The sequence below is a fragment of the Ipomoea nil genome, unplaced genomic scaffold (genome assembly GCF_001879475.1).
Source record: "Ipomoea nil cultivar Tokyo-kokei standard unplaced genomic scaffold, Asagao_1.1 scaffold1932, whole genome shotgun sequence".
Taxonomy (NCBI): Eukaryota; Viridiplantae; Streptophyta; class Magnoliopsida; order Solanales; family Convolvulaceae; genus Ipomoea; species Ipomoea nil.
In genome coordinates, this window is record NW_017618360.1 from 1,923,426 (window position 1) to 1,938,555 (window position 15,130).

General features: G+C 34.5%; 3 protein-coding genes across 4 annotated transcripts; 2 read left to right on the plus strand and 1 right to left on the minus strand.

Annotated features, from left to right (window-relative positions):
• Positions 1 to 1,427: 1,427 nt before the first annotated feature.
• On the minus strand, positions 1,428 to 4,688 carry LOC109194000 (O-glucosyltransferase rumi homolog). The gene is made up of 7 exons (XM_019344836.1): positions 4,527 to 4,688; positions 3,823 to 4,080; positions 3,015 to 3,535; positions 2,707 to 2,899; positions 2,391 to 2,455; positions 1,978 to 2,188; positions 1,428 to 1,914 (listed from the first exon to the last, which is right to left on the minus strand). The coding sequence occupies exons 2-7, from the start codon at positions 3,991 to 3,993 to the stop codon at positions 1,552 to 1,554; spliced, it is 1,524 nt and encodes a 507-aa protein (XP_019200381.1). The 5' UTR covers positions 3,994 to 4,080; positions 4,527 to 4,688; the 3' UTR covers positions 1,428 to 1,551.
• A 1,612-nt stretch (positions 4,689 to 6,300) lies between these two features.
• On the plus strand, positions 6,301 to 7,438 carry LOC109194006 (heavy metal-associated isoprenylated plant protein 31-like). Its single transcript, XM_019344842.1, has 3 exons — positions 6,301 to 6,353; positions 6,519 to 6,597; positions 7,038 to 7,438. The coding sequence occupies exons 1-3, from the start codon at positions 6,348 to 6,350 to the stop codon at positions 7,376 to 7,378; spliced, it is 426 nt and encodes a 141-aa protein (XP_019200387.1). The 5' UTR covers positions 6,301 to 6,347; the 3' UTR covers positions 7,379 to 7,438.
• A 6,667-nt stretch (positions 7,439 to 14,105) lies between these two features.
• Positions 14,106 to 15,029, plus strand: LOC109194008 (heavy metal-associated isoprenylated plant protein 39). 2 transcript variants are annotated; one of them, XR_002056358.1, is made up of 4 exons: positions 14,106 to 14,228; positions 14,307 to 14,385; positions 14,509 to 14,859; positions 14,890 to 15,029. XR_002056358.1 is itself a non-coding variant. In XM_019344843.1 (3 exons), exons 1-3 carry the CDS (start codon positions 14,220 to 14,222, stop codon positions 14,763 to 14,765), a joined length of 345 nt encoding a protein of 114 aa, XP_019200388.1. In that variant the 5' UTR covers positions 14,106 to 14,219; the 3' UTR covers positions 14,766 to 15,018. The 2 variants fall into 2 exon arrangements, 1 of the variants encoding a protein (XP_019200388.1); XM_019344843.1 differs by having other exon boundaries at positions 14,509 to 15,018.
• The last annotated feature ends 101 nt before the right edge of the window (positions 15,030 to 15,130 follow it).

Consider the following 15,130-nt stretch of genomic DNA (forward strand, 5'->3'; position numbering starts at 1 on the left):
ATGTTTTTTAGTAGGGTGGAATACCAATAATGCTCATAATAGGGTAAAATTGTAACGATTATCAATATTGTTGTTTGGTTTTGTACGATCTTCTAATGAAAATAAAGGTAAAATAAGACAATTTTTTCTAATATAAAGACATCGAAAGCATCATACGAACCAAAAAAATCAAAACACAAATCTAAAAGCACTAATCTAAACTTAAAAATCAAATTATCAATTAGGAGGGAGAATAATGGAATAAAACCTTTATTTTATTAAGGAATGAGTTTTCTAATTAAGTTAAGGGGTAATCAAATCTCATAGTACTGTTCTAGAAACCTGTCAACCAAATAATGTAACAATGACTTTGATTCCTATTCCTGATAGTTAAACCCATGAACCAAACGCACCCTAAAGCATTTCTATGTACTCTTTGAAACCCCTCAACATATTTGTTGTCACTAATGCATAAAACCAAACATTGCTCAGAAATAGAGCAATCTAAACCAAGTTAGTCAGACGGTTGACTTCACTTGGTAACTACAAGATTCTAAATTTGACTTTCAATAATAGCATTATATTGTCCTTCTTGGATTGAGTTAGTCAACCACGAGTAACCTAAACTTGTCTACCTCTTTGTAGTCCTTTGTTGAATAGAGTCATAAGACGGGACTTACCCAGTGCACATTCTTGGATAGCAACTGCGAGTTTCTCTTGTCATTCCAAAGAAAACACAGCTATGTTTGACCCAAATCCCAAGATGTATTGCAATGGCTACTGTTTCTATAGAAAAAAAAAAAAACGATAACTACAAGATTACAAGTTTGACTCCTAAGAGCGAGCTGTTGACTTTCTTAGTTTGAGCCGATCAGCTAGGGACAACTTAGATTAGTTTACCCCAGGTACTTTGTTGGCTAGGATCACTCAAAAGCAGTGTTGTAAAACTCAGCCTCCTCAGCGCTAGGCGGTGCCATGCCGTGCCGCTTTTGATTATAGTCGGCCATTACTCGATCAAAATCGACCGAGTTGGTCAACTCAGCCGAGTCTATCGATTTTGTCCGATTTCGTCCGTCCCATGCTGTCTTTCATTAATTATTAATTTTAATATTATTATGATGTTATGACTTATAAATTATCGTTATTTTATTTATTTGGATGTGTTATTTAATTATTGAATGTTGAAAATAGTCTCATTAAAATTGTCAAACTACAAGTCTGTCACTATTTTTTTAAATTTTTTTGGTGCCCGCCTAACACCACCTAGATTCCTCCAAGGCGCCGCCTAGACCGCCTAGGCGCTGCCCAGACGCCCGACTAGCGCATAACGCCTATTGCAACCATGCTCATGCTCAAAAGTGATATGACAAGAGTCAAGAGCAACGCCTGTATTTGAAAGGCACCCTAGAATGACATGAATTCTAATGCCATTTTCAGATCTCCAAAGCTAATTAAGATAGCTTAAACATTGCTCAGCATAGAAACATTACATACATACATTAATAGTAAGTTTGATTCATAATCCATATATATAGGGCTATCAATAATACTACTACTGCTACTGCTACATTTCTATGTCTTAGGTTCTTGGTTCTCCCAGTACTTGTTCTCCCAATGCTCTACTTGCTGTATAGTAGAAACTTTTTGTCTAAACATCGAATCGAGCTCAGACTCATAGAACGGAATGGGAGGGAAGCACGGGTTTGTGATTTTTGGTCCCGACGCCATAGATTCTAGCATGAAACTCTTCTGCAACCCGTCTGCAGAACACGCTATTGCCTCAGAGCAAAGCTCTCTCGCATTTTCAGGTATACTCGGCTTGTACCTTAGCAGCTTAGCGTATTGGTTCAAGAGATGAAACATGTAGTCGTACACGTAATCCATCTTCAAATCCTCTTCGACGAAAGCACTTGCAGCGTTACCAATTTCCTGCGCCTAATAATTAAGCAATGAATCAATTTAGTACTATTCATTTTCTTGAAATTTATTCAAGTGTACCTTTTTCTTGTGGCTGTTGCCCCAGTCGACCGCGAATTTGATAGACCTGCATGTGTCGTCGTCCCTTATAGGCCAGTAATGTTTTATGGGCACCAAACTTCTCGAGAAGAAATTGTAATAACGGGGCTTGACTAGTAACGCGAGTGAATTACAAGCGAGAATGTTCCTTTGGCTGACAGCGTAAGCAGATCCTTCGATATAAATTTTGTACCTGCAAGAAACTGTTCGGTCACATTCTGCAGAACTGTTGAATTGCCTATTGAGCATATAACCATTAATGTGCAATCCAACTATTAGCTTAGGCTTTTAGTTGAAATGGAGCACATACTTCAATTTTGCCAGACAGGAAAACCTTAAAATTTCTGAAACATGTTAAATTGGCAGTGGGGTAAAGGTAGTTCAAAATGGCCTACCTATGATTACACTGCTCTGTCAAGTCTGTGTCGTTGAATCCTTGTTCAGTTGCTATGTTCCAATCCTGTAATATGATCAGATTCCTCAATCTTTTCAAAGTTCTAGAATCCATTAGTTTTGCTTTTTTGTCACTTCAGTCCTAAGACTTTGGCAGACACCATAAAAATTCGAATATCACTAAAAAAAAAAAGAAGAAGTAACACTACTGTTCTGCATTTGCACGAAGATACATTTCTTGCATGATAAGTCGATAATGACTGCATATATATACTTTTAATTACACGAAGGCGGGCAGAATGCGTTATTAAAGCTAACCTGAGCGTAAAGACGGGCATTCCAGTCCAGATTGTCGGAGACATTGCACTTGAGGAGCTTCATCCTTTTTTCAGTAACATCGGGATTACCTTTCCAGTAAGCATAGGGCTCCCGATCTTTCCATGCTGCCTTTCTGTTCGCCGCGCTTAGGTCATATAGCAAGGACTCCCACGGCCTTAAATTGATTTCAGGCCTACCAATTTATGACAGTAAAAAAAAAAAGTCATTTAGTTTGCAAATGCCCACACTTGACTATCTCGGCTACAATCATATGATTTGGTTAATTAAACATGGCACTTATGACTTACCATCCCCAGAAGGACCAATCGGGGAAAGCTATATCCAGTGTCTCGTCATCCCCACAATACCGGAACAAAGGCGGTGGAGCTGGAGAATTTGGGTCTCGATAATCGCTCGATTTGATGGTTGGCCAGTCTAGACAATCAAACATCAGGTCTAGATCAGCCACCCGACCAGGGTACCTTCTTAACAACTGTAGAATGCCCCATAGAGTAAAAATGTCCCTAGTTTGGTAGGCCTGTGTATACGTCTCTACATACGCCCTCCCGTTCAATATTACGAGTCTGAAGTTAGCGGTCCGGTTCGCTCTCTCCACCATTTCCAAAGTTATCCCCGTCTCCCTCCATGGTTTTAAATCTTCATAGATCCAGCGGAAGTACTGGGGACAATTATAAGCGATATCCAGAGGGGTTTCAGGAGGAACGTGGTAATCTGGTGGGTAGTACTTTTTAGGGCATGTTCTTGTGAGGCTACCAAATAAGCAATTTATTGGAAATTCCCGAGTCTCAGTAAGCAGTTTCTCGTTTACCTTCAAACGAAAACACGAGGAAATAGTTAACTCTTAGTAAAATATACTCATCCAATATCTTCATCAATTGCCAAAACACCATTGATAACGCAAAACATTAACCGATAAGATAAAGTGCTGGCAGAGGCCAGTAAAGGGCCAAGTCCAGCACCCTACCTCTCGAAAATGTGGCCTGGGTATTAGCTATAGCCATTGTAACATGAAGCGTAATCAATAGTTTTGATCTATAACTACGAACAATTATGTAAAATTTGGTTTTCAATGTATGGTTCATCAAGAAAACTTACGGGTTCAGTTATGCCTAGCATTGCAGCCCATATGTATAGAAAGAACCCGAGGAGAAAGACGAAGGCGACACCAGAAATTATAACATTAGGCTTGTTTCCAACATAGTGAAGCCGGAACCTCTCTGCACTATAATGTCTATCACCTCCATGCCTATGATGATGCCCCTGCATACTATTCCCCAGCTGTCTTCTCCACCGTCTCAACGGGGCTATCCAGCAGCACAAATTACGCCTATTCGAATCCCCCCTAAAACGACCCTGACATCGAAATATAATCATAGATAAAAAGCCTTAGTTGAAGCCTGTTTCTTGGCTGGTCAATTTCCACTTTCTCTTAGGATTAGAGTATTCTATTACAGGAAGCTTTTCTTTTTCAGGGTGCCATTCTCCTTTGTATTATCAACATTCCAATGAATTAATCATGCAATTACATAAGTTTAGGATAATACATTAATCATGCAAGAACAGAAGATCAAGGGTTACTTAACTTTAGGATAATACATGTCTGATCTATCATGCAAGAACAAAACACCAAGGTTTAACCATCAAGAATCACATATAATTTACTTGCTAATTTCAAGGATCTTCAAAATACCCTCTGTCTTTCACAAACTGCACTTTATTTTTCTGGGATTTATATTAGAAAAAACAAACAAATTTCAGGATAAATAAATTTAAAAAGAAAAATTTAGGCTTGGGGTTACTCAGTTTCTTCTGATGCTGCAGGCTCCTGTACAGCATTCTCTAATTAGCTGCTTCTGTTCTTCATCTTTTCCTGTCTGATCTTTTGTTTGTGTTGTTGGACAACAGAAATTTGATCCTGGGAAGTCGAGAAGTGAGCTATTTTACCTCTGTAAAACCAAATAATTCAGTAAATTTTATGGTATTGTTAAAAATTACTACAATTTTTTTTACAGATCTCTTTCTCCGCTTGTCAGTAAAATGGCCAGATGTTTTTATGGTGTCCAAGCAACCTTTTAACTATAATCTTGGGGTTGTGCTGGTTTGTAGGCTAGTAAAAAAAATACAATAAAATTATATTTTTAAATAAAAAATTCTTGCAAGAAAAGGAAAAATAAAAAATTACTGAGATCATAGATAATATATATATATATATATATATATATATATATATATATATATATATATATATATATATATATATATTAATTCAACACAAACAAGATTGTCATCCTCACAACATATTACATGTTACCAAAGTTAGCGTCGAGCTCATTAACATATATATTAATATTATATTATTTTCTTAATATTAAATATTTTATAGCATTATATTTTTCCATCATACGGAGTATCATATACACTACATGTAACAAAATAATAGTACTCAAAAAAAAAAAAAAAAAATCATACGAGGTATCATATATTTATTACCAATATATTTTTAGGTGAACCGAATTTCAAATTTGAAATTTGAAATGGAGCTACTTACTAATTATAAGTCTCTATAGCATATGATAATGAAAATCGTCATCATTTTAATTAGTAGTTCAATCTGCTAGAGATCATATAAATCATTATGCCAATTAAGAATATCAATATCAATATATATATATATATATATATATATATATATATATATATATATATATATATATAGTTCCGGAATGAGGTGACCAAGTAGGTGGAATATGATTATTATTGTACTTAAAGATTACAAATTGGATTATTGTCAGCACTCTTTTCATCAAGCTGTCATTGCACAAAGGTTGCCCTCATAATGTGGTTTAATAACACATAATACATTTTAATATTAATATAGTATTTAACCACTATTCGAGGTGTGTCCTCCGCCTTGTGACCCTTACCTTGTCGGCAGAGGACTTTCACAACTACTATTTGAAGTTGTGCACTTACTAACATATAAGACATTTTAATATTAACATGTTATTTAATCACGTAGTACTATTTTAGAGTGTGTACGATTCCGCCTTGTGACCATATATAGCCTGGACATCCGCAACCACTATCCAAGTTTGTACATGGAGTAATATAAACTTGTAACCCTTGCCAGCAAAGGACCTTAAGGAAGTAAACTCGTTTAGATTGTCAATTGTTGACTGATTCAAACTAATTAAGAAGACCAATAAACAATTTGATCAACTTGACTAAGATTGCCCTCCAACATAGTATTTATTCTTAAAGTGTCGAAATTGAAGTGGGCAAAATGTGATGAGGGGCTTGGTGCATGGTACAGGCCGGCGTGATGAAGGGTCGTGGGGTCTTCCATTTCGAATTGCAAACACAATAATGGCTGTGTTGTGGTTGACTGATTAGTGGTCTCATCTGGTGGCGACCAAAGTGAATTAAATAGTACTTCGCACCACCTTTGTTGTAAAAACATAATTATTACCAAAACCCCAAAATATGGTTACCAAGACCACATCACCTCTCATCCTTCAATATATAGTGCCGCTCCCCCTTTCACATCTGATCTTCATCCCAAAAACACTATCTTCCAGCCCACAACAACATTAATTAGATCACAGCAATTAAGTTTCAGGATGTCTGTAAGTAGTGCTCTTTTTGTGTGCATGTGTTATTGTTTTAATTTAATTTGTTCAATATAATTCGCAGCAACATATATATATGCTAAAATGGCATGCAAATACTACATGTATGTGACAATAATAATGTGAGTGGACTTTGAGTGTTATATGTATTATATTTTGCAGATGGTGGTGGTTAGAGTTCCAACCCTTGATTGTGATGGTTGTGCTGCCAAGATTAGAAAAGCTCTTCTCAAGCTTAAAGGTAATTTACTCTTCAATTAATGCCCGGGTTGCATGCGACCGATGAGACAGTCTTACATTGAAAAATTAAAAATAGTGAAAAAGTTCAATTTTTACCCACGAATATTGTTAGTTTGAGTTCGTTGGGTTTTTTGTATGCAGAAGTATTTTTGGTATTTGTTGGGTGGAGGTCAGTTAAGGACAAGTCTAATACCCCGTGGCTGGGGAATTATTGAGCGGAGGCGGGTAAAAAGCTTAGGGGGTCAAGTGTCCCGAAAAATGTGATGGCCATTGCGCTTTCACTATTAGTTATAACTTTTGACTTCGGTGTGATCCTAATTAGGGGTATATTAATTTTTTGTGACTTCGTTATAACAATATCGAGTCTTGAAGTTATATTAGTTCAATTTACCTTTTCATGAACTCGACTCAAAATGGGAAGGGGTATCCTTTGTTTTGTAGGGGTGGATGACGTGGACATAGAGATGGAGATGAAGAAGATCACGGTGAGAGGATACGGTTTGGAAGAAAGGAAAGTGGTGAAGGCTATAAAGCGAGCGGGGAAAGTAGCGGAGCCATGGCCGTACCCGGTGGGGTCCTCACATTTGGCTTCCTTCTACCGCTACCCTACTCAGATCGCCGCCCATTACTACCAGTCCATGATCTCCTCCGCCGACTTAGCCGCCCCAGCCGTTCACGCCTTCTTCCACACGCCGGCACTTTACTCCGTCGCGGTGGCGCCGGACGAGGCTTTTGCCTCTATCTTCAGCGATGATAATCCCCATGCATGCACCATTATGTGAAGTAATCCTAAATTAAATCATTTTAGTTTTTTTTTTTTTTTTTTTTTTTTTTTCAGATCATTTCAAACTCTTATCGGGAGAAACTATTAAGTTAATTATTTTGATTTGTATAAATATGAGTAGAGATCTGTTTGATCCCCAAATGTTATCATTAAAAAACACAAGAAAAAGATATATAATTTTGTATCATTATGAAATTAATATTTTACAGAGTAATTTTTGTGTTTACAAATTAATAGTGTGTTTGGAAACTGGAAAATGATTTTTAGAATTTTTGGTGTTTGGCTAAGCAAAGAAAAGGGAAGTCAAAGAAAAATGGCATGCAGTCAATGAAAAATAACCCATCTTTTCCGGAAAATGACTTCCCCTATTTTTGGAGGGAAGTCATTTTCCACTCTCCCTTCAGCAGAACTAGAGAGGCAACATCTTCTCCATTTACTTCCAATAGTTGGTCTGATTTTCGTCTTCTTCCACCGTCACTTCTTTTTCATCTTCTTCCACGTCTTTCCAGATCTGATTTATGGCTGTGGAAACCACCGGAAACCATGGTTTCTGGGTGCGGAAACCAGATGGTTTTCGACAGTAGAAACTAGTTGATTTTCGTTCTGGGTTTTTCGCGTTGCCTTCCTCCTTCAACAACATTCACACAAGCGCAGAAACTAGAGAGCTCTCTGCTTTCCGACCGGAAACCAGAGAGCTTTTCTCTGGTTTCCAGCAGCTTTTCTCTAGTTTCCGGCCGCGGAAACCAGAGAGCTCTCTGGTTTCCGCCTTTCCGGCCGGAAGCCAGAGAGAATGGCGGAAACCAGAGAGTTTAGTTGTTGTTGTTTTTTGTTTTGTTGTTGTTGTTGTTGTTTTTTTTTTAATAAATAATATTATTCGATTTTATAAATAAATATTATTATTTATAATATTATTGTAAATTTTATACATTTTAAAAAAATAATTAATTATATAAAATGTTTAATTATACAATTCTACATCATTTCCAGAAAATGAGCCAAACATCAAAATACAGTTTTTCATTTTGCAGCCAAACACCGGAAAGGAAAATGACTTTTGAAAAATGACTCATTTTTCAGTAGTCATTTTCCTGCTTTCCAAACGGACTCTAAATGTACTAATAATATGTGCAATAATTTACTATTATTTATGTCGCTATTAATAGTGGCAATGTATTTCATTCTCTACATTGGTGAAATATTAAATGTACAATTAATAAACTAATCTAAAGGTTAGTTTGAAAATCTGATGAAAAATGTTTTTCTTAAATTGATTTTTAAAAAATAACTTTTTTTTTGAAAAATATTTTAATTTTCTAGTATTTTTTTGAATGTCAAAAGATTATTTTATATTTTTCTGTTTGGTTCATTTCTCTGAAAATTAACATATTATTTGTAATAATAATAATAATAATAATAATAACAATAATAATAATAATAATAATAATAATAATAATAATAATATTATTATTATTATTATTATTATTATTATTATTATTATTATGTGGTAATTGTGGTGGTGGTATGGTGGTGGTGGTGGTGGTGTGGGGATGACGGTGGTGGTATGGTAGTGGTATCAAGACTTTTGAAAACCTGCACACCTAAAGAAAATACACAATTAGCTGACACAGTCAATACCAAGTAAAAAAAAAAAAAAAAAAAAAAAAAAAAAAAAAAAAAAAAGAGGAAAAATAGCACTTTTTCCCTAGGTTATATACTTAATTATAGCAGTTTCCTCTCTTAAATTATCAATTGTTATACCCTGCATCATGGCGCGCATAGCACTGTGCGTCCCGCGCCTCCCAAAACGACGTCATTTTGGTAAGTTATGTAGGGAGTTGACGTGATTATGTGTATTTGTTTATACAATTATGTGTATTTGTTTATACAATTATGTACATTTTTATACAATCATGTATATCTTTTTTATACAATTGTGTACATCCGAAACATAAAATTTATGTGTATTATGTTAAGAGTTGATGTTTATTATGTTAAAAGTTTATGTATATTATGTATTATGTTAGATTATATGTATTATCTTTAAAAAATATATGTGTATTTTGTTATACAATTATGTGTATTCTAGTATAAAGTTATGTACATTTTTAAACATGAGATTTTTTTTAAAAGAAAATTAACCGCCAACACATGGTAGAGATATTTCAAAAAAATAAAATAAAATTGAAACAACGTCGTTTTGCATCAGGGCGCACAATGCAATGCGCACCCTTGTGCAGGATATAAATTGCCTTAAATTATTCAAGTGGCTGTCCCCACCCCCCCCCCCCCCCGAAGTGTTAAATGGACATACTTCCCCTTAAAAAAAATATTTTATTTATTTTTCTTCTCCAACGAATTATGACCACAATTTGGTTCAAACCAAACAGACATTATAGCAACCAAATCGAAATATTCCAATTACAATTTAGAATCGAAACCCGATATTTAGAGTTTATTAAAATCGCGAACTGAAACGGCCGGTTCATGTTCCGAATTGAAAAAAATAAAATACATTTATTGTTAAATTTAGACTATGATACGGTTAATCCCGATGTATGTAGAGAGTATGCTGTATGTATAAACTATAATGTATGTATGAATAATCTAAAGAATAGGAAAGAGGAAGTAGTTTAAAGAGATCTTTTATTGATAATCTTCTTGTGTGTTGTAGAGAGAAGGGAGAGATTATACATTCTAGAGTGAGAGAGAGTCTAGGAGAGAAAGGGGAGGAATCCCTAACTTGGAGGGCTAAGGCCCTATTTATAGAGTCAAGGGTTGGCGGGTTGACCTTGACCCGTTGATCTTGCCCGAACCGTTTGACCTGACCCGAATAGGAGTACGGAGCGTACGGGGAGTCTGAACCCGGGTATATTCCCCATCAGACTATTTTAAAATAAAGGATAAAATTTTAAAATAATGACGGTTCAAAATCGCGAATCGAATCCGGAATCGCTGGTTCACGGTTCAGGATCCAATTTTTTCGATTCATAATTTTAATAAACTGAAATCCAAATATTGGGTTCTGGATCTGAATCATAACCGGAAACTTTTAATTTGATTGCTATAGTGTCCGGTTCAGTTCGAACCGAACCGTGGTCATCCCTACGTATACGCAATAATTTGTTTGAGAAGAAAAAATAAATAAAATGCTTACTTTAAGGGTAAAAATGTCAATTTAATATATCAAAGGGGAAAACCGTCACTTTTAGAATAATTGAGGGGACTAATGTGCTTACCTGAATAATTCAGGAAGAAAAAATGCTATATGTATATAACTCAGGGAAAAAAAGTTTTCATTTTCCCAAAAAGAAAAAAACACAACCCTTCTAGAGCCAACAGATGAGAAAAAGACTTAGGAAAGACCACCATCGAAAAGTTTAGGTTAACCTTTTTTCAATCGAAATATTTCAATTAAAGATTTTATAGAATTTCGGTTCAAAAATAAACTCAAAATTTAAGCACATACTATTTTATTTATCTACCAAAACCCATCCTATATTTGAGTATTATAACATCATTAAAGTTTAGACTATAGTACTTCTCAATGAAAAATAATACTCCCTAATAATCAAATACAATTGTTAAATAAACACTTTTCAATGAAAAAAAATAATAATCAAATACAAATGTTAAAAATGTAAATACCTACATGCCAATTTTTCTTTTATTGGTGCGAGTGCTTAACTCAAATTGGGTAGGAAAAGCAAAGACAGGAAAAGGACCATGGACTTGCCGTCGATGTGATAACTTATCTTTTTCTACCTAATATGAGTTTTTTTTTTTGTTTTTTTTTTAATTCTATTTTCTATTTTTAAAATAGTCTAAATTCAACATTATTTTATTTTTTTCGGATCTGAATCGTAACAAGAATCATCCATACTATTTCAGTTCGGTTGCTACAATGTCCGGTTTGGTTCAAATTGAACTGTAGTCATCTCTACATATAAGCAATAATTTGTTGAAAAAATATAAATAAAATAATTATTTTAAGAGTAAAAATGTTTTTTTTTTTTTTTTAACACCAAAGAGGAAAAATTACCACTTGTAAAAATAGAATTAGGAATGTGTGTGTTTAAAATGAATTTGAGGAACTTAGAATGGAAAAGTGTAAACAATTTAGGTGACGATAGAGTATTTTTTTTTTTTTTTTCACTAGTGATAATATTTCTATGTCATGCTCAAGCATTGGGGCGTCAAGCTGTGTTAGAAAAAATTCAATCTACTTTACCTTTTTGAATCCTGAAGAAGTTAAAATGATGAGTATGTACGTCTATGATATGGAAGAGATCGAACACCATTCCGACATGCTTAGTTCGTCCAAATGTTTATCAAAATGTTACTAGTGGGCAATGGATAATGCCATTATTTAATAGTATATTTATATTATGTAATGTAATACTAATAAATATTCAATATGGTATGTGAATGTAGAATTTTCATTTCTATTAATGACGAAATTAGACAAATTTGGCTTATTGCGATGAAGGTCTCACTTGGATATTGGCCAATTAGCCAATCTTGATGAGTTTCTCAACATTCTGAATCAATAATTGAATTTTTATGTTAAATAAATAAATGTCATTGCTTAATTAGTACATTGTGGTATCTGTTTAAACATACTTTCTCAACCTAATAAAACACAAAGAGTGATCTCATGACCTCCCACATGAAAGAGATCACTACATGCCATCTGAGCACAAGATGCTTGGCTCATTGCTTAATTAGTTACTTTTTCAATTGGACAATTTATATCATATGTCAAAAATATAAAATTTAATTCTCATGGTCATTATTGATTTTTATAAGTTCCTCTTGGTGAAGCTAATTACTTAACTTTTTAATTCCCATGATCATTATTGATACAAGAGCAACCGATTATCATACTGAAATATAGAGAAATTAAGACAAAAATCTAAGAATGGGATTAGTTGATACCAATTTGACCACCAGAGTCTTCATCCTCCCTATAGGTCTATCATTCTCTTTTTTTTTTTTTTTTTTTTTTGAAGATGAAAAACTAATTCATTAAATCATGAGTAAGAGTGTTCACAAGAAAAGATGGTGGAGAATCAAGCCATTCTCCGCAACCTGACACAGAAAAGGCCTCCCTAACAACACTATGGGCGGCACTATTCGCAGATCGCTTCACACCGTAGAAATCAACATTTACAGAAGCTAAATTTTTAATGTCCTCAACTAAAAAAATCAAAAGCAGAATTAAAAGATGGCGAACGTACAACATAAAAAACAGTTGGAATAAGGTTCAAATTGGCCACTGAAAGTAACCTGAAAATGCAATTAGGCCACTGAACGAAAAAAAAGTGCAATTAGGTCACTGAACACTTCAAAAATGTGCAATTTCACCTATAGCAGGTTACCCTCAATTTTAGCAGGTTATCTGCTTACGTGGCAGCTGAGTCGGCATTTTTAATAAATTTTAAATCATTTTTAATAAATTTTAATAATAAATTTTTATTTAAAAAAATTTTTAAAAAATAAAAACGACTTTATTTTATTTTTTATTTACTTTTTTTTTCAATTTTTTATAAAATTTATTATTAAAATTAATTATTAAAAATTATTTAAAATTATTTAAAAATTATTAAAATGTCAACTCAGCTGCCACGTAAGCAGGTAACCTGCTAAAATTGATGGTAACCTGCTATCCGGTGAAATTGCATACGTTTGGAGAGTTCAGTGGCCTAATTGCACGTTTTTGGAGTGTTCAATGGCCTAATTGCACTTTTTGTTCGTTCAATGGCCTAATTGCATTTTCAGGTTACGTTCAGTGGCCAATTTGAACCTTATTCCAAAACAGTTTGACAGTCCGTTTCCACATCAACACCTCCCATCCCAGTAGTCTTTAACCAACTCAAAGCCTCCCGTATGCTAAATGCCTCAGCCTCTTTAGCCATAAAAACCCTAGGAATCCTCATGTTTCATGGCAGCAAGGAAGTTTCCATTATCATCTCTCAGGTCTATCATTCTTTTATGCAATTAATCACACTAATAGGAAAAAAGCTTTAGTTAACTAATTTAGTATGCAGTATTTGAAAGAAGAGACCAAGATTCAAATCTTGGTAGTTATAGTGTGGAGATTGTGCTTAAAGTGGACAGATCCCTTGCGTCGTTGTGCGCACCAACATTTGGCCCTGCATGTTAAGTCATTGAGTTACTGTAATTTACATCATCTCAAACGCTCCATTGGATCGAATGTAATGGACCACTGGAGTTGAAAATACAAACTTTTGGGATAAAAAAAAAGGAATAAAGGCTTTTCGAGATGATTATTATTATTGTTATTTTCCCTCTAACATCATTTATGTCGCGTAGTTAATATTTTAAATTTGTAGTTTGTACATCATACTAGTATCATACTAATGGAACTTTATGGATACAATGAATCTTGAAGGCGAATTTATGGGGTCTAGAAATTAATGGTATATGGCTTATTTTTTTAAAAGATTGAATCACCAATTGGAATGAATCTTATATTTCAATAGAGTGTTTAGAATGATGTAAATAACTCAATAATTAAGTAAAATCAAATAGTAATGCACAAGATATTTATTTACTTTAGACATATTATTTTTTAAATTTAAATTTTGGTCTCTTCTCCTCTACTAAACCATTGAGCTAAGTTCCATATGAATGTTGTAAGGCTTGTAAGCTTTTGTAGCCGTCAAAATTTGCACTCAAAAAGGTCCAACTTTTCGTCTACATCATTCCACCTAAGAATTGCCTCTACCAATCCCCCTATAAAAACTGCACCTGTTGCCAAAAAGTTAATCCATTTCCTTCCCCGAGAAGCCTCAGCACCTCTGATCTTCAAAGTTCAAATGGCTCAGGTAACACTTTTCTCACTCAAACCGTTAATTCATTCCTTATTCTGGGCTCGTGTTCTTAACCATTATTTTCTGCAACAGAAAGTGGTGCTCAAGGTGCTCACAATGACTGATGACAAGACAAAGCAGAAAGCCATCGAAGCCGCAGCTGACATACATGGTATGTATGTATGTATGTATGTATGTATTCCAAGTTTCAACAGATCGGTTAAAAGCATTTAGTTTTGTGAATATTAAGTTTATTGATGATTGATCTTTCTCATCTGCCCCTTTACTTTTACAGGAGTGGACTCCATAGCCGCAGATCTGAAAGATCAAAAACTTACTGTTATAGGCCAAATGGACGCAGTTGCAGTGGTGAAGAAGTTGAAGAAAGTGGCAAAAGTTGATATAATATCAGTCGGTCCAGCCAAGGAGGAGAAGAAAGAGGAGAAGAAAGAGGAAAAGAAAGAGGAGAAGAAGGAAGAGAAGAAAGAAGAGGAGAAGAAGGAGGAGAAGAAAGAAGAAAAGAAGGAAGAAAAGAAGGAAGAGAAGAAGTGATCCATTTCATCAACCAAATCCTCCACACTTCAATGAATTTGATAGATGAAATATGAGTTTGGGGCTTTGAGTAGATTATACGCAAGAAATTTGTGACAGAATCCTTGCTGTCTTACGTATTTAAGACAAATAAACATTCAAATATTTTGCCTATGTGTGCTGTATCAATCGCTTTCCATTTTGATGTCCAAAGCAAACAAATGACCAAACCATGAGATGTTTCTACTGAAAGAAATGGTTTTTCTTTACCAAAGTTGGTGAAAATGTTGTATTTTGAGAAAGTGTTGGGCGGAGGCTGGTGAGGGTCAAGTCGAGAAGAAATAAAGTTGTCTTTTTGGCTTAGTGGTAAGCGTTTGATCTTAACA